Source organism: Saccopteryx leptura, chromosome 3 (genome assembly GCF_036850995.1).
Source record: "Saccopteryx leptura isolate mSacLep1 chromosome 3, mSacLep1_pri_phased_curated, whole genome shotgun sequence".
Classification (NCBI taxonomy): domain Eukaryota; kingdom Metazoa; phylum Chordata; class Mammalia; order Chiroptera; family Emballonuridae; genus Saccopteryx; species Saccopteryx leptura.
In genome coordinates, this window is record NC_089505.1 from 290,305,719 (window position 1) to 290,329,444 (window position 23,726).

The window sequence follows — 23,726 nt, forward strand, 5'->3', positions numbered from 1 at the left end:
GTGGGCATGCTGGGTGGATCCCAGTTGGGCACATGCAGGAGTCTTATCTTTCTGCCTTCTGCCTCTCACTTCAAAAAAATACAAAATAGAAAAAGAAGAAAGAAAATTTCTGATCAGTAGTCAGATGCATTATTCATTGTGCCACTGGCCCCTTGAAAAACGTTTATTTATATCAGTTACCCAGTACATGAGCTCTTTATCATTTATCCTGTGTGATACTTTCATACAGCTGTCAAATTGGGGAGATTTAGCTCTCAGACTGTCCCTCTCATCATACCTATGCTTTTCTGTGCTAATTGTCTGCTAAGTATTTTCTTTTATTAAAAAAGTTGATAAAATTTATTGATTTTAAAGGGGAAGATAGAGAGGCATCGATTTGTTGTTGCACTTATTTATGCATTCATTGATTGCTTCTTGTATGTGCCCTGACCGGGGATCTAACCTGCAACCTTGGCTTATTGGGACCGTACTCTGGTTAACCAACAAAGCTATCTGGCAAGGGACTCGTCTAAATATTTTCAAGTGTATTATATTGGAGTTGTTTAATAACTAATTATTACATATTTTTAAGATTATGCTGTTCTTAGCTAACTCTAGGAGATGAATAACAAATTTTTTATGTAGAAATGTATAAGGACTGAAATACAAAGCACTGACCTATTTCTTCAGCCCCACCTATTTGGTTTAGTCTGGTCCATTTGAACAGAGATAGATGTGGTTTCTAGTTCCTAAAACTGCTCTCTGGAGATTGCATGAGATTGTTTGGGTATAATTTAGCAAGTCTTTTTAAATCAATAGGGTACTTTTACTTAGAAACCTTACCTCTTTTTAAAAGGTGATATGCAAATTGGTTTCCTGAAACCAACATTTCTTAATGAACCTTATTTAAGTACCTTACTGCCAAATATAAAGCCATTCCACAAAAAGAACAGCTATAATAGTTTCACTCATCAGGAGTTTTACATTCCACTATCTGTTTCTTGTTTTGTAAACAGAAAGCAGTTCATACCAGAATCATCATCAGCAAATTGTTGGTGATTCTTTCCTACCTTCTTACTATTGACTCTTATTTTGATAGACCAGCCTGTCTTGCTGCACTTGAATTGTGTGATCTGATGTCTTCTTAGTCCCAGAATCTCAGATAAATTTAACAGATGTCAATATCCAGCTAGTAGCCTGAGGGAGCACAGTATAGGGAATCTTGTTTTATTTATTTGTTATTTTAAAGATTTTATTTATTGATTTTAGAGGAGATAGAGATAGAGAAGGTAGAGAAGAGCAGGAAGCATCATCTTCCTAGTAGTTGCTTCTCGTATGTGCCTAGACCGGGCAATTTTGAACTGGCTACTTCAGCATTCCAGGTTGACGCTTTATCCACTGCACCACCACAGGTCAGGCATGGGAATCTCGTTTTAAATCCAGATTTATTTGTTTCTCAAAATTATCCAGTCTGTGAGATAGTATTATTTATGTTTACAGTTGTATCTCTGTAACATGTCTTTGGGTCTCTACAGTATAATGAAATATTGTAGGTGGCTTCTCCAAAATCTGTCTTTACCTTTTCAAAATTAGAAGAGATGTTCTCTAATTTCTAGACCAGGAAGGTCAGGATTTTTGGGTTTTTTTCTCCATTGAAAAAAGGGGGACAAAGATATCAAAAAAGCTCAACTTATCAATTATAGGAAGGAATTTCAGAGCATCATGGAAGACTCTAGAAAAGATTTAACCATAAATATATCTAAATATCCTTTAAACATTTTAATTGTTATATTAGTGAAATAACAATCACTTCTAAATCCATTTTCACTTCTATATCTTTTAGGTGTGATGTTAGATATTGGATATACAGTAAAAAAATGTAGTAACTGGCTTTGAGTTCATAATGTAGAAGAAAAGAGAAACAAGGAAATTATTATGTGTAGCACACTATAATAAGAAAACACGCCTGGGAGTATTTTGAGAGCCGGTATAATTCCAAATGGGTGAGTTCTCAGATGAGTATAACCTAATGTCTTTGGAGGCAGAGAAGATTGACAACTAAAGAAACAAGAAGTGGCCTCTGAGCATAAAGTAGGAGTTAGCTAATGCTTTTCTTTTGGATTTTTAGCAAACTCTAAAGTCTTTCATTTTCTTCCCTATTCATTTTTTTCTTCTCTCTTATTTCTACTTTGGTTGAAAAGTTTAGAGTTGATGCTTTTTTATTATTATAAATTTATTGCATGATTTCATTTTTCTGTATTAAATAATTTTAAAATATTTACATTTTATTTCTGTGTGAAAATTAAGTGGTTTTTTTTGTGTGTGTGTGATATTTGGTTAACCTCACTATGTTCCTGTGGACCTTCATCAGAAAAGAAGGTAGCAATCTTATTAATTACAGTAATCTGTTTTTTAGCTGATTATTCTTGTTTAGTATTTGGGTCTCTGAACGGATGCTAACAAAACCATGTTGGGTCTTTTGACATCTTTTTTGTTGTAGAGGTTGTTGTTGCCAAGTTGGACATTGTTAGTCAAATAAGTTTGTAAATATGATATATATGTTTGCTTGCTTATAGTTTGCATTGGGTATGGGAGACAGGCTATAAGCTCACAAGGTCCTTATAGTCTAGCAGGGGTCTCCAAACTTTTTACACAGGGGGCCAGTTCACTGTCCCTCAGACCATTGGAGGGCTGCCAAATACAGTGATCCTCTCACTGACCACCAATGAAAGAGGTGCCCCTTCCAGAAGTGCAGTGGGGGCCGGATAAATGGCCTCAGGGGGCCGGATAAATGGCCTCAGGGGGCCGCGGGCCGTAGTTTGGGGACGCCTGGTTTAAGGCTTAGTTTTAAGACTAAGCCTTTCCCACCCTTTTAATACTAAGATTTTTTTTCAACATCTTTCTAATACTAAGATCTTCTCAAAACTAAGCTTTTCCCCACACCCTTGAGTTGCAAGATGGGGGGTGGTGCACTCTTATGAGGAATCCCATTTATGCCTCAGATAAGTTGCTTTGTATCAGAGACTTCCTTATTTGTATATTGGCTTAAAGGCTTTAATTTCTACACTATAAGATGGGGGTGGCTCTCTTGCTCAGATCCTGCCATCAGCATTGCAGAGGAGAGGCAGCTAAGATAGCAAGATAGCGGAGTGCTGAAGGGGAAGCTGGTTTGTGCAGAGAGAAGGAGATGGGGAACAGAGGTGAATAAAGCTGGTGAGGTAGAAACCTTTGATTCTAGGAATATTCGGATGAGTCAGTGGCTTTTGGAGCCCTGAATGGAAAGGGAAGTGTTTTCCCACTGTGTGTATCTTTTTGCTCGCAGGGTGCGAGCTAGGATTAAAGGTAATAGCCCACCAGTTCTTGGCTCCGTTGTTTCATTACTGTCTGTCCGAATCAAATGCGAATCTGCATGGGCCAGGCGGCTGTGATGCTGGCCACGGCTACTGGCTTTTACAGGCATATTTGCCTTTGCACTGAGGTTGTCCACCTTAAAGAGGAATTATTTTCCTAATACAGGTCCTTCCTCTCTCCCTCAACAAGAGATTTAACAGATGTTTTTATGATGACATTAATCTGTAATGCCCTCATCTCATTTATTTATCATTAATAGTAATCTGGAACTTAAAAGTCCATCATATTTTATACCTGTTGAGTTTGAGGTGACAGTGTGATACCCAACTTTCCATGTAGGAGTTGGAAACTTAGATACCAAATTACTGAGATGAGAAAGATGTACTTACCCTTCATAGAGGAAATCATAGAATAAGGTTAGATCTTGTAATTCCTCTCTTCTTAACCCTCCAATGATTGGCTTTTCACTCAGAGTAAAGCTACAGTCTTTAAAGAGGTTTTTAAGGCCTTACAGTATAGAACCTCCTATCATCTCTCTGGTCTCATGTCCTCCTCCCTCACCCGTCTGTTCTAGCCTCACCGATCTCTTTCATGTTTCTCAAAAGCATAGTTGTGCTCCAGCCTTGGGCCTGCGCCCTTCCTTTTTTCCCTGCCAGGAGCCCTGTTATTCCAGATACCATTTTCTCTTCCTCCCTCAAATCTTTGCTCATACCTCACTTTCTCACATATCTCACCTTCTCAAGCTGCCTACTTGAAATCACTGCCCCTCCCCCTTCATACACTTACAACCTCTCGTTGCGTATTTTCCTCCACGCTATCACCTTCTAATAATGCTTTTTAATTTTATTTATTGTCTATCTCCCTCACAGTAGAATGGAGATCTATGAGGACAGTGATTTTTATGAATTTTATTCACAGCTGTATCCCCAGTGTTGGAATCCATGGGAGTCCGAAAGACCAGAGTAACGGGCTTTATTGAAAGGAAGAAAGGAACCCTGCTGGGCACTCCTCCTGGGGGAGAAGAGCACCGGTTACAGACTAGGGGCGAGTTATATAGTGTTTGGGAGAGCCTGAGGGGATACTGAGGCAAAAGTCCTGGTATGTCCGGAATGCTCCTCCTTGGGGGGCTTCGAGCATGTGGGTGTTGAATCAAAAGTCCTGGTGTGTCCGGAGCCCCTCCTTGGGGCAGTTTTCAGCTTTTTGGAATTCCTCTGTCTCAGGGTCAATAGTCCAGTAAGGGTGAGGTCTGACAGATAAGCGGAACATCAAGAGGGCAGTTTGGAATTCACATATCTATCACCCAGTACCTGGAATAAACATGGGCATATATTCGGAGCTCAATAAATGTTTGTTGCTAAGTTAAGTTGAGCTACTCAATATTGAGATAAATTTTAAGTTTTCCGACTACTATTTACCTTTTCTGGGAACGGGAGATATTACCAAGGATTTTATTTTTAGAGTCTCCTTTGGGTTGAAACTAAAATTAATGTATATATAATCTATATGTGTATAGATATATGTACATAGTATAGAACATAATCTGTTTATATATAAATTAAATATGTAATATATAGTTGTAAAGCCAGTAGCCACGACCACCATCACAGCCACCTGGCCCATGCAGGTTCACATTTGATTTGGACAGATGATAATGAAACAACGGAGCCCAGAACTGGTGGGCCATTACCTTTAATCCTAGCTCACCTGGCGGGTGAGAAATACACACAGTGGGAAAACACTTCCCTTTCCATTCAGGGCTCCCAAAGCCACTGACTCATCTGAGTATTTCTAGAATCAAAGACCCCACCAGCCTTATTCACCTCTGTTGGGCAAATAAAATATATTATGCTCACTTTGTTAAAGACGGCGCTGCCCACGAGGAGGCCATCGCCCAGGTGATATTAATGTGTGTCTCTGTGGGCAGGTAGAATCCTTGTAGCCTGGTGCTTGGTTTTGGGATTGGGCCTTTCCCACCCGTTTTGATGTGGGGCGGTGCAATCCAATCATGCCTGGGAGAAGTGTCTTTGTATTGGAGACTTCCCTGTTTTGTGTATTGGATTAAAGGTTTGGAATCTGCACTATAGAATGGGGGCAGAATGAGAATTTGCGCTCTTGGTTCCTGGGATGATTAGCATGAGAGAGCAGAGGGAGCAGAGCAGAGAGCAGAAAGAGGCCATGTGTCCAGGAGAAGCAGCCAAGATGGCGGAGTGCTGAGTGAGATGCCAGTTTGTGTAGTGTTTGTATCTGGAATAAGGAAGGAGATGGGGAACTGAGGAGAATAAGGCTGGTAAGCTAGAAACCTTTGATTCTAGGAAACTCGGATAAGTCAGTAGCTTTGTGAGCACTGAATGTGAGTGGGTTTTGGAGCCCAGTGTGTATTTTTACTTGCCCGCCGGGTGCAAGCTAGAATTAAAGACTATGGCCCATCAGTTTTTGGCTCTGCTGTTTCTTTACCGACTGTCCGAATCCAATGCGAACCTGCATGGGCCGGGCTGTTGTGATAGTGGCCCTGGCTACTGGCTTTACAACCTCTGTTCCCCATCTTCTTTTCTTTGCACAAACTCTATATAAACTGTCTTCTCCTTCAGCACAACACCATCTTAGCTGCCTCTCCTCTGCAATGCTGATGGCAGGAACCATGCGAGACAGCTCCCAGTCTGCTTTGTTTTATAGTGTACAAGATTTAAAGCAGTGGTAGTCAACCTGGTCCCTACTGCCCACTAGTGGGCGTTCCAGCTTTCATGGTAGGCGGTAGTGGAGCAACCAAAGTATAAATAAAAAGATAGATTTAGCTATAAGTAAGTTGTTTTATAAAGATTTATTCTGCCAAACTTAGAGAAAATCGACATAAGGTACTTGGTAAGTAATTATTATTATATGCTTTAACTTGCTGTAACTCTGCTTTTTTTTTTTTTTTTTTTTCAGAGACAGAGAAATAGAGAGAGAGAGGGATAGATAAGGACAGATAGAGGGGAACGGAGAGAGATGAGAAGCATCAATCATCAGTTTTTTGTTGCAACTCCTTAGTTGTTCATTGATTGCTTTCTCATGTGTGCCTTGACCATAGGCCTTCAGCAAACCGAGTAGCCCCTTGCTCGAGCCAGCGACTTTGGGTCCAAGCTGGTGAGCTTTTGCTCAAACCAGATGAGCCCGTGCTCAGGCGGGTGACCTCGGGGTCTCAAACCTGGGTCTTCCGCATCCCAGTCCAACGCTCTATCCACTGCGCCACCTCTTGGTCAGGCTGTAACTCTGCTTTATAAATTTTATAAAGTAAAGTTACTTCCCTACTTTATAAATCACCATTACTGTGAAACTGGTGGGAAGTTAGAAAATTTTACTACTAACAGATACAAAAGTGGGCAGTAGGTGTATAAAAGTTGACTACCCCTGATTTAAAGTCTTTAAGCCAATATAGAAATAAGGAAGTCTCTGATACAAAGCAACTTATCTGAGGCATAAATGGGATTCCTCATAAGAGTGCACCACCTCCCATCTTGCAACAGTCAAGAGTGTTGGGAAAAGCTTAGTTTTGAGAAGATCTTAGTATTATTTTAGAAGGACGTTGAAAAGATCTTAGTACTGAAAGGGTGGGAAAGGCTTAATCTTAAAACTAAGCCTTAGGCTATAAGGACCTTGTGAGCATATAGCCTGTCTCCCACACCCAATGCAAACTATAAGGGAGCAAACATATACATCATATTTACAAACTTATTTGACCAACAATAGTATATAACATATAAACACTTGATTGGACAGGTGTTTGGTGACTCATTGACCAAATTCTATAACAGACATAATTAGATAAGAGCTGATGCACACGTTGTATATTATGTTGAGATTGAATATTGTCCTATGGGAAATGAGGATTTAGCGAAGGGTTTTAAGCAAGAGATTGACGTGCTGAGACTTAATTTTTGATCGCCTATTCTGGTGGCTCAGGGAGACCATCTGGGAAGCTATTTTAGTAATCCAGCAAGAGATGATGAGAAGAGAATATGAGTAAGGGTTGAATTTTAGAAATATGCAGGAAATAAAAATTGACAATCTTGGTGTTTGCTTGCATATAGGGTATGAGAGAGGAGCCTGAACGACTCCAATGTACTGAGAGAAAAGATATATGAGGAGGAACTTGTAAGTTCATTTTGGAAAGGTGAATTTGAAGTGTATCGAAAAGGGGATATGACAACTTTTCGTATTGAGAAAGAGCTACTGACACAGTTTTAGTTAAAGGCAGAAACCACAGTCCAAACGAGGCTAGTGTGTTCCTGAAGAGAAAGTGTATTTTAAAAATGCCTGGGTGCAGGCGGGTTGAGACCAGCAAAGAGTTTCAGCCCTGAGGAAGGGATGGGGCAGGGGTTATATGGATTTGTCAAAAGGCCTTGGGCAAAGGTGGCTACAAGATTGCTTTTTCTATTTGTGGTTGGGAGTAGTGCCACAGTTCCTCAAAGTTGTCTTCAACCTAATCCAATCATCCCTATCAGCATCCAGCTGCAATGAAGGTCTGAACTGGATTACTGAGTAGGTAAATCCTTCTTCTTCCTTCAGGCCTCCATTGTTCTTAAGAAAGATGGTGGCTGAGTAGCCATTTTATGTATCATTTAGAACTAGAGAAAAAGGTTTTACTTAGACATACTAATTATCACAAATTTATTATTTCTTGTAACCAAAAAGACTCATTTCTGATTTCTCCATATTAGAAGTGCAGTTCATGAAAATTTCCAATTCATAAGATTGCAATCTTGTAATTATTTTTTACTCTTCTGTTTTACTCCTGATTTCCAGTTGGTATCCATGTCATGCCAATTTTTCCTTAACACAAGATCTCATATCGTTCCCACCTGTTGGGCAGATAAAATATATATTATGCGCACTTTGTTAAAGATGGCGCTGCCCATGTGAAAGCTGTCGCCCAGGTGGTATTAATGTGTGTTGGGGGCAGGCTGTGGGCAGGCAGAATCCTTGTAGCCTGGGGCTTGGTTTTGGGATTAAGCCTTTCCCACCCTTTTTGATGTGGGGTGGTACAATCCCATCATGCCTCAGATAAGTGATTTTGTATTAGAGACTTCCCTATTTTGTATATTGGATGGTTTGGATTTCTACACTATAAAATAGGGGCAGAACGGGAGCTTGCGCTCTTTGTTCCTGAGATTAGCATTAGAGAGCAGAGAACAGAGAAAGGCCATGTGGAGGAGGCCAGGAGAAGCAGCCAAGATGGCGAAGTGTTGAGTGAGAAGCCAGTTAGTGCAGAGTTTGTGCAGGGAGAAGGAAGGAGATGGGGAACAGAGGTGAATGAGTCTGGTGAGCTAGAAACCTTTGATTCTAGGAAACTCGGATAAGTCAGTAGCTTTGTGAGCATTGAATGTAAGTGGGTTTTGGAGCCCAGTGTGTGTTTTTACTTGCCTGCCGGATGCAAGCTAGGATTAAAGATGACGGCCCATCAGTTTTTGGCTCCATTATTTCTTTACCGACTGTCCGAATCCAATGGAAACCTGCATGGGCCGGGCTGCTGTGATAGTGGCCTTGCCTACTGGATTTACACCACCTTCTTCAGTCTCAGATACAGTTAGGATACTAGTTTGGAATCAAATGCCTCATTCTAGATGAACATAGATCCTTATATCTTGTTTCTCAATTCCAGTTGCTCATACTTCTTATCTGTCCTATAAACCCCAGCAAAACCGTTCCTGCTCAAATGTCACTCCCTGAGGAGGAATCTACTGGATCCCCCCTACTAGAGCATGGTGGTTAAATTCATGGGCTTTGGGGTCAGAAAGGCCTTGTTTAAGTCCTGGCTTAACCACAACTTGGCAGTTTTAGAACTAAAGCAAAAGATTTTACTCAGACATTCTTATTAAAGCTATGTGAAAGATTCTTATGGATCTAAACATTCGTTATAATAAACTCTGTAAGTGTGGCCAACATACAGTGCTGTAGTTGTTTAATAATTTTAGAATTTAAGGAAAAGTTCAAGGTTTTTTCCATTTAACAAGAATTTTCTCTCTTTAGTAGATGGAGTGAAAGAGAATGGAGAGTTATATTGTTTGACGTTAATAAAATATAAAAAGTATAATAGTATTGGCCTGACCTGTGGTGGTGCAGTGGATAAAGCATCGACCTGGAAATGCTGAGGTCGCTGGTTCAAAACCCTGGGCTTGCCTGGTCAAGGCACATATGGGAGTTGATGCTTCCAGCTCCCCCCCCCCCCTCTCTGTCTCTCCCTCTCCTCTCTAAAATGAATAAATAAAAAAAATTTTTTAAAAAGTATAATAGTATTGAATATAAGGTCGGGGATAGGATTCTGGGATAGGATTTTATTAGAAATTCTTCAGGGACTAGTGGTTGATTGGGACAGATCAGAAGGGATATTTAGGCATAACCTGTGAGAGAGGGATCTGGCTGGTGTGTTAGGAGAAATGACTTTGTGTTCTCTGGCATCTATACTAAGATCTTAACATAACTGAACATTTGATCTTTGTCGCCTAACTATACAAGGTTAGGAGTATAGAATTCAAGGTTGGAAAGTACCAAATCTAATTTATTGGTTTAATTTTGATCATATATGTGTTATTTCTTTTCCTGACAATATAAAATCTTAAATCTTATAAATAAAAATTATTTTAAATCACTTTCAAAGTATTATCTAAAATAAATATAAAAAAGCATTTCTCTGACTCCCACTTACACATTCAGTTTTTACATTTACATATAAAAATGTTGAAAAAAATTGCAGTATCTCTTTCATTATTCTAGCAATATTTTCATTGTAATTGAGTATTATGATTTCACAAAGAATTATTCATTTTATTTTACAGTTACAGAAAAGAAAGTGTAGAAACACTTAATAGCTGGTGATTCCTGTGCTTTTGTATAGATGTAGGTGCCTTTGTGTTGGCTGTAATGATCTATTTGTTGAGGGACTACAGTGTTCAGATATTTTCTATAACATAAGGAAGCTTGGTCTTCCCCTGTGGTTGGCAAGTTTATTAGGATACATTTCTTACTGTTGTGCTTTCTTTTTAGGTGTGAAGTTTTTCAACATGAGTGGCCTCGGGGACAGTTCATCCGACCCTGCTAACCCAGACTCACATAAGAGAAAAGGATCGCCATGTGACACACTGGCATCAAGGTAGGAACGCTGTTTCCTTAGTCTATTTCTGGCAGAGCTGCTTTATCATTTTCATTGCCACTTGAGAGCTTTCGTTTTATGTACTCCAACTTCACTGGCCTGCTTTGGGTCCCACACATTCACCGTTTTCTCCTCCTTCCCCTGCTCCCTTACTGTGCTACCCCCAACCCAGCTTGCTCTCTCTGGGTTTCCTGGAGTCAGCAGTCGGTGTTCTGCAGACGCCAGCCTAGTCGCTACTTCCTTAAAGGGAGCCTTCTCATCCTTTCATTACCACCATGTCAAGTATTTACCATACATGTATCTGTCTCATATATTTTTGTAGCTCTGATCCATAATTTTAGATTTTATTAGTTTGTGTGATTATTTCATGAATCCCTGGCTCTTCCACTACAAACTAAGCTGCCGTTTGTTAAGGACATTGTCTGTTCTTGTTCAGTATTTTATCCCTAGTTCATAACACAATGTATGGATTGTGTATAGTAAGGACACAGTAAATATTTGTCAAATGAATAAATAAATCTATTTTATATCTTTGACTGCTATCTTAGAACATTCTGGTATTAGTAGAACTAAGAAATATATTATGATATCAGGATTTTAAAGAATGATTATGAAATTAGACATTTGTATGTTATATAAGCAGTGGTTCCCAACCCCCAGGCTGCGGACCGGTACCGGTCCGTGGGCCATTTGGTACTGGTCCACAGAGAAGAATAAATAAACTTACATTATTTCCGTTTTGTTTATATTTAAGTCTGAACGATGTTTTATTTTTTAAAAATGACCATATTCCCTCTGTTACATCCATCTAAGACTCACTCTTTTTTTTTTTTTTTTTACAGAGTCAGAGAGTGAGTCAGAGGGAGGGATAGACAGGGACAGACAGAAAGGAACGGAGAGAGATGAGAAGTATCAATCATTAGTTTTTCATTGTGCGTTGCAACACCTTAGTTGTTCATTGATTGCTTTCTCATGTGTGCCTTGACCGCGGGCCTTCAACAGACCGAGTAACCCCTTGCTAGAGCCAGCGACCTTGGGTCCAAGCTGGTGAGCCTTGCTCAAACCAGATGAGCCCGCACTCAAGCTGGCAACCTCGGAGTCTCGAACCTGGATCCTTCCGCATCCCAGTCCGATGTTCTATCCACTGCGCCACCACCTGGTCAGGCTAAGACTCACTCTTGATGCTTTTCTCGGTCACGTGATACATTTATCCATCCCACCCTTAAGGCTGGTCCGTGAAAATATTTTCTGAGTTGTGTTTTGTGTTTTTTTTTTAAGATTTTTACTTATTCATTTGAGAGAGAGAGAGAAGGGGGGAGGAACAGGAAGCATCAACTCCCATATGTGCCTTGACCAGACAAGCCCAGGGTTTCGAACCGGCAACCTATTTTCTGACATTAAACTGGTCCGTGGCCCAAAAAAGGTTGGGGACCACTGTTATATAGAATGTGATCACCTTAAATAGGCTAAAAGAGAAGTATTGCTAAGGAGACTTTAACAAATGCCAGATAGAGAAGGTACCTTTATCAGATCAAAAGCATAGCTTGCCACCTGAAAAAAGAGTAGGAATTTTATTCCATTTATCTTCTAGGATCTGAAACAAAGTTTCTCAACCTCCACAGTTACCTTGTCAGTCAGACCAGTCTGTTGTGGGGAGCTGTCCGGTATATGTCAGATGTTTAGCAGAATCCTTGGCTTCTGCATGCCTGTCAGTAGCGTATTTATATCAGTTATGATAACCAAAATGTCAAATCACTTGTAAGTATCAAAAATGTCTCCAAACATTGTCAGATGTCTTCTGGGATTGGGAAAGCAGTATGGCCTCCAGTTGACAGTCACTGATCTGGAGAGGAAAGCAGCAGAGCACTCTTCTGTCATTTAATTACATGCTCTTTCTCGTGTGGGGAGAAAGAAAGAATGTTAACGGGACAATGCCAGGTTCCAGACTGGAGAAAGAAAAGCGACTATTCTCTTACAGTTCAGACTGTCACAGAAAGATGATAACTAAACACTCATAATCATAAATAAGTGTCCAGATGCTAGGAGGAACATTGATTCAAGGTCAAATCCAGATTTGTGTTGTGAAAGTTAGTGTTCTTATTTCTGTCTGTATTTAAAGTCAGTCCTTCTTAAAGGAAAATTTAAGAAAAAATAAATAAAATTAAAGTCTTTTACATTACTTTTTTATTCAGGGACATTTTGTGTGTGTGTATTTTTTCTGAGGTTGGAAACGGGGAGGCAGTCAGACAGACTCCTGCATGCGCCCGACCGGGATCCACCTGGCATGCCCACCATGGGGCGATGCTCTGCCCATCTGGGGCGTTGCTCCGTTACAACCAGAGCCATTCTAGCGCCTGAGGCAGAGGCCACAGAGCCATCCTCAGCACCTGGGCCAACTTTGCTCCAATAGAGCCTTGGCTGCGGGAGGGGAAGAGAGAGACAGAAAGGAAGGAGAGGGGGAGGGGTGGAGAAGCAGATGGGCGCCTCTCCTGTGGCCGGTAATTGAACCCGGGACTCCTGCACACCAGGCCAACGCTCCACCACTGAGCCAACCGGCCAGGGCTCAGGGACATTTTTAAACTTTATAAAAGGATAAAGACTAGGAAACTATATACCCACCACATATAATTGATAATATCTTGCTATATTATTATTTTGTTAATGTTTTATCATTTTTGCGTAGTCTTAAATTTTTTTTAATTTACTGATTTTAGAGAGAGAGAGAAACACTGATTTATTGTTCCAGCTATTTATCCATTCATTGGTTGGTTCTTGTATGTGCCCTGACTGGGGATTGAACCTGTAACCTTGCTGTATTAGGATGATGCTCTAACAACTGAGCTACCAGGCCACAGCTGCCTAGTCTTACTAAATAAAAGTAGTAAAGCTATTAATGAATAACTTTATTTATCTGCAGTTCTTCCAATTTGTTTCTAATAATCATGTATATATAAATATCTGTGAGCAATATAGAACATTTATTAAATTTACATACTACTGTATAGTACTGTATCTTTATTCAATATACTTGTTTAGCATAGATCTTAAAATATAAATATACATGTATTTATTCAGTCCTATTACCTTTTGATTAATATTGTATTACATGAGTGTACTACATGTGAAATATCCATATCCACAAGGATAGACATTCCTTATAGATAAATAACCTTTTTGTTAGAAATTTTAGGTCTTACAGCCAACACTGCAGCAAACATCTTCATGCACACCTTATATTTTATACACAAGAGTTTCTTTCAGACCTGTACACATATCAATGTTCACTAAGTGATTAATTGCCACATTGTTCTTCAAATGACAATGTGAGTTCCTTTTTTCTCACATCCTTACCCACACTATTTTCTCCTTACTTGAACTTTTTGCCAGTCTGATGGTGTGGGGTTATAATTTTAAGTACATTTCCTGATAACTAGATAAGTTGATCATAATTTTTGTTCTTATTGCTCATATTTTCCTCTCCTGTGAATTTTCTGGTTGTGTCTTTTGCCCATATTTCTGCCGGGTTGTTTGTCTTTTACCTTTTTATTTGTAAGAGTTGTTTTTAATTTTCTAGTTAGTACTCTTTTTGTTTATATTTAATGCAAATAATTTCTCCTCATCTGTTTAACTCTATGATGTCTGTTGACATACCTTTAAGCCTTAGGTTTTCATGTGTCGAGCTTTTTGGGGTCTTGTTTAAGAAAATTATTTTTCTACTTAAGGACTTAAATACATTCTTAATGTATTTTCTTCTAATACACATTTAGAGTTGAAATAATCTAGAATTTATTTTGCAAATGATATAATGTAGGCAACTAATTTTATTTTTTCCCATATAGAACATCAGTGGTTATGACCCTGTCCTTTCCTTGCATTTTGTTCTGTTACTTTTATTATAGACCAAGCTCCTGCATAATAGATCTGGTTCTGAACTTTCTTAAGGTAATCACCTTGATATGGAGCAGTAGGGCAAGTCACTCTTACTAGCTTTCAAAATTGTTTTCCCTGCTCAGGTTTCCCCTGAAAGAAATCCTGCTGGAATTTTGGATTAGAAGAATTTCATTAACTTGTATGGATGAAATTAAGGAGAATTGACATTTTTATTTTCTAGGCTCTCAATTATAAAGTATTCTTATTTATGAATATAAAGGCTTTTCATATATTCAAGTCTTCAGTGTTTTTCAACAATAGTTTATAATTTCCCCCATGAATGTCTAGCCTAGCCTATTTTTAGTTAGATATAGTCCAGGGTACCATAGAATTTGTACTGCTTTTAGGAGTTTCGTCTATTGCATTTTTTTTCTAATTGGCTGTTATTGATGTGTAGGAATGCTAATGATTTGGAAGTATTGATTTCATATTCATCTATTGTTTTAAACTTTCTTGTTTTAATGGTTTATCTGTAGATACTCTTTGATTTTTTTTTCTGTACAGTCACATCACAGATACCAAGATTTACATTCTTCTCTTCTTAGGTGTCTTACAGATAAATATCTTTGTACATTGAGTTTAAAAATATTTGAAAACATTAGCTTCTTTGGGTCTGTAAGTATAGGTTTCAGAGTTTAAAGAGTGTTACTGTTGATAAGGTCAACTGAAATTTTGTGATTTTGAAACTGTTTTAAGTTTGTGCATGAACTACCTTGCAGTGTTTCTTTTCATAGTTATTGTATGCTGTCTTCCCAAACAGATTGTGAACTCATTAATCATAAGGAGCATATGTTAGACCTCAGGGTGTGGCTAGCCCTTTGTGCAATGGCCCTGGACAGGAGTTTCTCAGTAAATTGTTGGGGTGAGATGTCTTGTATCTCCTTCCTTTTACCTTTTCTGCATCCCTTAACTATTCCAGGAAAGTGAGGATTAAAATGCTGATCTCAAATTGGTGGGTATCTGTGCACTATGTTTATTTAACAATTCCGATTTAGCTCAGCAAGTGCTTATAAAATGCCTACTTTTCAACCAGCATCTTGTGCGTGGTGTTACAAGGATATAAGTGAAGTGTGACACATGTTTTCTGTCTTCAATAAGCTTATCATTCTGGTTATGCCACTCATTCTTAAACCTTTCTGGGCTCCCTCTTGCCCTGAAAATAAATAATCATAAATCAAAGTGATTATAATGGATAACATTGATTGAGCTAATAGTATATGCCTCTCGACGAGATTGGGCGCATTCAGGGTGGTATGGCCATAGACAGTATATGCCTCTTGAGCACCCCGTGCCAGGGCTCTCCTCCCTGGAACAACTTTGTTCTTTACTTGAACTTGATTCTGAATTCCTTTAGAATTCATTATTGTACTATAATAAATGTTTATTTTCCTTGTCAAAGTTTCTTTAAAATAAGACTAAATAATGTACACTACTTCCATAGATGAGTGATAAATGGATAACATTGGACATACGACTTTAATATATTTAGAACTGTCAAAGTCATGCATGCATTATAAACCTTTAGACATCATCTCAAAGAGAAGGTAAGAGGTTTGCAAGTCTCATCCTACAAGTCACCATCATGACTGGCTTGATGAATACGTCTCAGAGTTCGCCTCTCTCATTCTGTCTCATCGTCTCTGTTACACTGACACAGACTGATTTTCTTATATGCATGTCTGCCTGCTGAAATCACATGTATGTGATCTAACAGCTGGGATCCTGGATGCAGATGGTTGGCCCATGTGAGAGGACCCCTGAGGTCTCTATCTGTTGGCACGTGGAGACTCTTGCACCATCTTTAGCAGCTGCTCCACTTCCCTTGTCCATGTGGACCAGGATTGGTGGAATTCATCCCCTCTCCATGGAAATTAGTGTTTTCCCCAATTCCCAGCTATTTCCTTTGTGCTCTGATGGGTAGTCTTGAAAATACATCTATGAAAATTGAACCAGAGTTTCTGTAGGGTAACCCTTAGGGTGAGCACTGCCAGGTGCAGGTGTGTACCTGTGGAACTTTGATGGGTCCTGCATCCTGTTCTTTCAGAGGAGGGACCTTTCCCACTTCTCTCCTGGGAGCTGCTGGAACCTCTCCTTCCTCATTTTGTCCCCAGGGCTGGTCGCCACCAGACCAAAAGCCTGCCAATCTGATGGGGACAGTGCTTTCTCCCCATAGTTTTACAGAGCATGTGTCCCCATCAGGGAGATCTGGCATCTGTGACATTGCACAGGCGTGTGTGCTGCCTTTCCTTGGAAGCGCATGTGATTGCCCTCTGTCCCTTTAGGAAACACCGACTTCAGGAGATTTCTGCGCCACAGGGTTGTTAAACCTCCCTCTGGCCTTGAGTTGTGAGGAATGCTTTCTAGGTTGTGGTGTATCTTTCCAGATTTCTGTATTTTTCTCGTTTTTGTTTTGGGCACAGGAAGGGCCAGCCATTGCCTGTCTGGCTTCTAGCCCTGGGGTCACACTTTGCACAGCGGTCTCTACCCCTATACATCTGATCTCTAATCCATCTGGAATTTCCCTTTCAAATAATCAAAATGCTATGTCAGATAAAAACAAAAGTATGTGAGCAGACACACAAAGGCACCTACTGTAATGTTCCATTGATGGGAAAAATCCAGAACAGGCAAAGGAGCAGAGACAGAAAGCAGATCAGCAGTTGCAGGGCCAGGAGGAGTGGGGAGTGAGTACTTTTGGTGCAGCGTTTCCTTTTGGGGTGATAGAACCATCTGCCACTAGAGAGGGGTGATATTTGCACAGCATCATGAATATACTTCATGCTCAGGAATGACACAATTTAAAATATAAACAATAACTTTTATTTATTATTTAAATCACACCACATAAAAATGAAAGATGAAAAAGGGGGAAACACTCAAACTCTCAAATAATAAAAATAAAATAAAGAACTGAATTATGCCACGGAGAAAAGAAAAACATAACAGTTGCAGAAAATAAAAGAAAGAGGTCAAAGAGGAGGGGTAAACAGATTCCTCTGATTGTTGAACAAGCGGCTCTCGAGCTGCCCTGTGCATTGTCCAAAGGCAGCTCCTCTTCTCTGGCAGGCACCAGGGCAGGTGTGGTCGAGGTTCTTCACACAGCAGTGGTGGGCATCAGTGAGGTCAGGAGACATGGCACAGGCCATGGCCTCTGGAAAGGGGCATACACCAGGAGGACATTCTGTCAATGCAAATGTCTCTGGCCAGATGAGCTTGGTAGGGGCTGTTTTAGAATGAGGCTGTCTGGTTACCAGGGTTCCAAGTTCTGTTGGGCTTGAGAGCATCTCCTCAGACAAGAGCAGTGACTTCACTTCCTGGCAAGAACAGTGACCTCACTATACCAAGCAGTGAAAAATAGATCTGGAAAAAAAAACACCCCAAAACATTACTAAGACAAATGCTCAAGATTTTACTGCCTGTGTTTTCTTCTAGGAGTTTATGGTTTTGAGTCTTACATTTAATACTTTAATCTGTTTTGAGTTTATTCTTGTGTAAGGAGATAGTCTGGATCCCTTCCTTCTTTTGCATTTATCTGTCCAATTTTCTCAACACCATTTGTTTGAATAAAAAGTCTTTACCCCATGATATGTTCTTGCCTCCTTTGTCAAATATTAATTGTCCATATAGACATGGATTTATTTCTGGGCTCTCTGTTCTTTCCCATTGATCTGTTTTTATGCTAGTTTGGATTACTTTAGCCTTGTAGTTTGATGTCAGGTTGTGTGATACTTCCAACTTTATTCTTAAGATTGCTTGAGGCTATTTGGAGTCTTTTGTGATTCCATATAAATTTGTGGATTGAATGTTTTAGTTTTGTGAAATATATCATTGGTATTTTGATCAGAATTGTGTTGAATATACAGATAGCTCTGGGTAGTATTTACATTTTAACAATCTTAATTCTTCCTGTTTGTGAGCATGATATATGTTCCCATTTATTTGCATCTTCAATTTTTTTATGACATAATTTTTGAATACAAGTATTTTAGCTCCTTGGACATATTTATTCCTAGGAATTCATTTTAATTCATTAATTTTTAAAAATAAAAATTAATTTTTAATTTTTCCAGATTCTAAAAAATTGAATTCATTGGGGTGACACTGGTTAATAAAATTATATAGGTTTTAGGTGTACAATTATTTTTACTGCAGCATTGTAAATGGGATTGTTTTCTAAGTTTATATTTCTGATAGTTCATTATTGATGTATAAAAATGCATTTAATTTCTGAATGTTAATTTTGTATCCTGGTACTTTACTGGATTCATTTATCAGTTCTAGAAATTTTTTGGTAGAATCTTTAGGGTTATCTGTAGACAGTATTATACCATCTTGAAAAAATGACAATTTTACTCCTTGTTTTCCAGTTTGGATGGATTTTCTTTATTCTTTTTGTCTACTTGCTGTGGCTGAGACTCCCAATACTGTGTTGAATAAGAGTGGCGAAAGTGGACATCCCTGTCTTATTCCTGATAATAAAGGATATGCTTTTAGTTTTTCCCCACTGAAAATGTTAGCTGTGTGTTGTCCTATGTGGTATTTATTATATTGAAATGTGTTCCCTCCATTCCCAACTTGGCTGAGTTTTGACCATGAATGGGTGTAGGATTTTATCAAATGTTTTTCTGTATCTATTGTTATGATCATATGATTCTAATCCTTCATTTTTTTTTTCTATTAAGTGAGAGGTGGGAAGGCAGAGAGACAGGCTTCCACATGCACCCTGACTGGGATCCACTCAGCAAGCCCCTTATAGTGTGATGCTTTGTTCATCTGGGCAGCTGCTCTGTTGCTTGGAAACCAAGGTATTTCAGCACCTGAGGCGAGGCCATGGTGCCATCCTCAACACGCAGGGCCAACTTGCTCGAACCATTTGAGCTACGGGAGGAGAAGAGGTAGAAAAGCAGATGGTCACTTTTCCTGTGTGCCCTGACCAGGAATCGAACCTGGGACTTCCGCACATCAGGTCATGCTCTGCTGCTGAGCCAACTAGCCAGGGCTAATCTACTTCATTTTGTTTATGTAGAATATCACATTAGTTGATTTGCAGATATTGTACCAGGAATAAAGCACACTTGATCATTGTGTATGATTTTTTTAATGTATTTCTTGGTTTAGTTTGCTAATATTTTATTGAAGATTCTTGCGTCTATGTTTAATCAGAGATATTGGCCTGTAATTTTCTTTCTTTTAGTGTCTTTATCTGGTTTCAGAATTAGGATAATGCTGGTCTGTAAAATAAGCCTGAAAGCATTTCCACCTCTTGAATTTTTGGGGATAGTTGGGGAAGGATAGGTGTTAGTTCTTTCAGTGTTTGGTAAAACTCATCTGTGAAGCTATCAGTCCAGGACTTTAGTTTCCTGGCAGTTTTTTGATTACTGATTCACTTTTATTAGTTGTAATCAGTCTGTTCAGATTTTCTGTTTTTTCTTCATTCTGTTTTCTTAGATTGTATGTTTCTTGGAATTTATCTACTTCCTCCAGATTGTCTGATGTGTGGCATATAGCTGTTTGTAATATTTTCTTATAATTCTTTGTATTTCTGTGGTGTCCGTTGTTATTTCTCCTCTTTTATTTTTGATTTCATTTACTTGGATCCTCTCTCTTTTTATCCTGAAGAGTTTGGTTGAAGGTTTATCAATCCTGTTTATCTTTTCAAAGGACCAGCGCTTGGTTTCACTGATCTTTTTTTTTTTTTTTCCCAGGGACAGAGAGAGAGCCAGAGAGAGGGATAGACAGGGACAGACAGACAGGAACGGAGAGATGAGAAGCATCAATCATTAGTTTTTTGTTGCATGTTGCGACATCTTAGTTGTTCATTGATTGCTTTCTCATATGTGCCTTGATCGCGGGCCTTCAGCAGACCGAGTAACCCCCTGCTCAAGCCAGCGACCTTGGGTCCAAGCTGGTGAGCTTTGCTCAAACCAGATGAGCTCACGCTCAAGCTGGCAACCTCGGGGTCTTGAAACCTGGGTCCTCCACATCCCAGTCCGATGCTCTATCCACTGCACCACCGCCTGGTCAGGCGGTTTCACTGATCTTTTATATTGTATTTTTTTACTCTATTTCCTTCTGCTCTGATCTTTATTGTTTCCTTTCTTCTATTCACTTTGGGCTTTGTTTGTTTTTCTTATTCTAGTTTAGGGGTCCCCAAACTATGGCCCGGGGGCCGCATGCGGCCCCCTGAGGCCATTTATCCAGCCTCTGCCGCACTTCCGGAAGGAGCACCTTTTTCATTGGTGGTCAGTGAGAGGATGCACAGCAAATGCATCCTGTGCTCCTGGAGTACTATATGTGGCGTCGTCGCTCACATACAGTACTACTTCTGGTGATACGGGAGGCACACGTCATGGCTCAGGAAGCACATCATATCACTTGTTACGGCTAGCAGTGACAAATATGGAACCGGACATTGACCATCTCATTAGCCATAATCAGGCCCATAGTTCCCATTGCAGTACTGGTCAGTTTGTTGATTTATATTTACTTGTTCTTTATTTTAAATATTGTATTTGTTCCCGTTTCGTTTTTTTACTTTAAAATAAGATATGTACAGTGTGCATAGGGATTTGTTCATAGTTTTTTTTATAGTCCGGCCCTCCAACGGTCTGAGGGACAGTGAACCGACCCCCTGTGTAAAAAGTTTGGGGACACCTGTTCTAGTTCCTTTAAGTGTAAGGCTGGATTGTGAGATTTCCTTTGTTTCTTGAGATAGGCCTGTAATGCCCGAATTTCCCTCTTAGAACTGTTTTCCCTGTGTCCCATAAATTTTGGGTTGTTGTATTCTCATTTTCATTTGTCTTAAGGTACCTTTTGTTGCTTTCTTGATGTCATTGTTAACCCACTTATTGTTTAGTAACGTTATTTAGCCTCTGTGTGTTTGTGTGCCTTCTAGTTTTTGTTTTTTTTTCTTGTGATTGATTTCTACTTTCATGCCATTGTGGTCGGAGAAGATGCTTGCTATGATTTCAGTCTTCCTGAATTTATTGAGACTTGTTTTGTGTTATAACAGGTTGTCTGTCCTAGAAAATGTTTCCTGTGCACTTGAAAAGAATTATATTCTGCTGCTTTGAGGTGAAATGCTCTGAAAATATCAAGTCTATTTGGTCCAGTGTGTCATTGAAGGCTGATGTTTCCTTGTTGATTTTTTTGTCTGGAAGATCTGTTCATTGATGTCAATGGTGCATTAAAATTACCTGCTATGATTGTATTACTGCTGATCTCTTATTTATGTTATGAAATTTGCTTTGTATATTTAGGTGATCCTCTGTTGGGTACATAAAAGTCTTTGAAGGTTATATCCTTTTGTTGCATTGATCTCTTTAGCATTATGTGTTGGGATCCAACCACAACAAGTATATACCATATTGGGGTCCCAAACGGGAAAAAGTGCGGAATTGAAATAAATCATAGGGACTTAAAGATATATACATACAGATGGGTTCAGGAAGACGCCATGGCAAACAGTCTCTACTGTTCCTTAGCCATAATGTCCGTGCTCCCAGAAGCACATCCACTTTTATTCATAGACAAAATGTGGTCCATCAGCAATTCAATTAAGTTTCCAAGGCAACTCAAATACAACCCTCACCATATCATTCAAATCTACTTTACACTAATAAGAAACTAGCTTCCAGCCTTCTCCAGAGAACATGGGTGAGACAAATGAGAATCAGATGTAGCTCTTTGTTAACTAGGCAAATGAGGTGGGGTTCGGGCCCAGCACCTCTGTCCAGATTGCAAAAATACCCTGTTTATTTATTTGGTCCCCAAGAATTATGTAATGCCATCATTTCTCTTATTATAGCCTTTGTTTTAAAGTCTATTTTGTCCGATATAAGTATTGCTACCCCAGCTTGTTTGTTTGTTTCCATTTGTGTGGAATAATTTCTCATCCCTTTACTTTCAGTCTGTGTGTGTCTTTTGTTCTGAGGTGGGTTTATTGTAGATAGTGTGTATATGAGTTTTGTTTTCTTATCCATTCAGTTATCCATTGTCTTTTGATTGGAGCCTTTATTTATTGGCATATACTTATTGCCAATAAATACTTACTGCCATTTTATTCTTTATAATTATGCTCCTCTTTTATTTATTTTTTCTTTCTTCTTAAAGAAGTCCCTTTACTGTTTCATGTAGTACTGGTTGGGTGGTAATGATCTCCTTTAGCTTCTTTTTGTCTGGGTAGCTCTTTATTTCTTCTTCCATTTTAAATGATAGCCTTGCTAGGTAGAATAGTCTTGGTTGCAGGTTCTTGCTTTTCATTACTTTGAATAGTTCATGCCATCTCTTCTGGCCTGAAATTCTTCTGTTGAGAAATCAGAGGACAGCCTTATGGGAGCTGCCTTGTAGGTAACTGTCTTGCCCTTTCCCTGAAGCCAAATAACCCACTCTTTCCCTGTACATATAATACCAGTCTGCTGTGAGCCGCCTTCCCTCTGCTGGAGCCTGGGTGAGTGGCTGCAAAGCAGATTTTGTGTGCTGGCCCTTCAAGAGGGCCAGTTAAGCATTTTATGTATATGATCTTCTTAATCCACAAAATTCTGGGGAGAAATTAACGTTGTTATACCTGTTTTTCCGATAAGGAAACTGAAACTTAAAGAAGTTAAATTAAGTGACTTGTCTAGGGTTACAGAGCTAGCAAATGACAGAGGAAGCTTGAACTTGTGCTTTTAAGTATATAATATACCATGCTCTTTATCATGTCACAGAAGAGACCTTGTGACCTGGCCAGGACCTCATTTCTTGCCCTTTTTGCTTCTCTCACTGTTGGGCAGATAAAATGTATTATGCTCACTTTGTTAAAAATGGCCGCTGCCCATGTGAGGCCATTGCCCAGGTGATATTAATGTGTGTTGAGAATCCTTGTAGCCTGGGGCTTGGTTTTGGGATTAAGCCTTTCCCACCCTTTTTGATGTGGGGTGGTTCAATCCAATCATGCCTCAGAGAAGTGACTTTGTATTAGAGACTTCCCTATTTCGTATATTGGATTAGAGCAGGGGTCCCCAAACTTTTTACAGAGGGGGCCAGTTCACTGTCCCTCAGACCGTTGGAGGGCCGGACTATAAAAAAACTATGAACAAATCCCTATGCACACTGCACATACCTTATTTTAAAGTAAAAAAAACAAAATGGGAACAAATACAGTATTTAAAATAAAGAACAAGTAAATTTAAATCAACAAACTGACCAGTATTTCAATGGGAGCTATGCTCCTCTCACTGACCACCAATGAAAGAAGTGCCCCTTCTGGAAGTGCAGCGGGCGCCAGATAAATGGCCTCAGGGGGCCGCATGTGGCCCGCGGGCCGTAGTTTGGGGACCCCTGGATTAGAGGTTTGGAT

At 39.5% G+C, this 23,726-nt stretch overlaps 1 protein-coding gene across 7 annotated transcripts in view; it reads left to right on the forward strand.

The window, feature by feature from the left end:
• The window catches only part of NCOA1 (nuclear receptor coactivator 1), a 192,877-nt gene that overhangs the window by 88,510 nt on the left and 80,641 nt on the right, over nucleotides 1-23,726 (forward strand). For all 7 annotated transcript variants that reach the window (XM_066378753.1, XM_066378752.1, XM_066378750.1 and 4 more), the window contains one exon: nucleotides 10,351-10,456. In XM_066378753.1, the coding sequence (XP_066234850.1) occupies nucleotides 10,368-10,456 (89 nt within the window). In that variant the 5' untranslated portion in view covers nucleotides 10,351-10,367. The remainder of the gene's footprint in view (nucleotides 1-10,350; nucleotides 10,457-23,726) is intronic.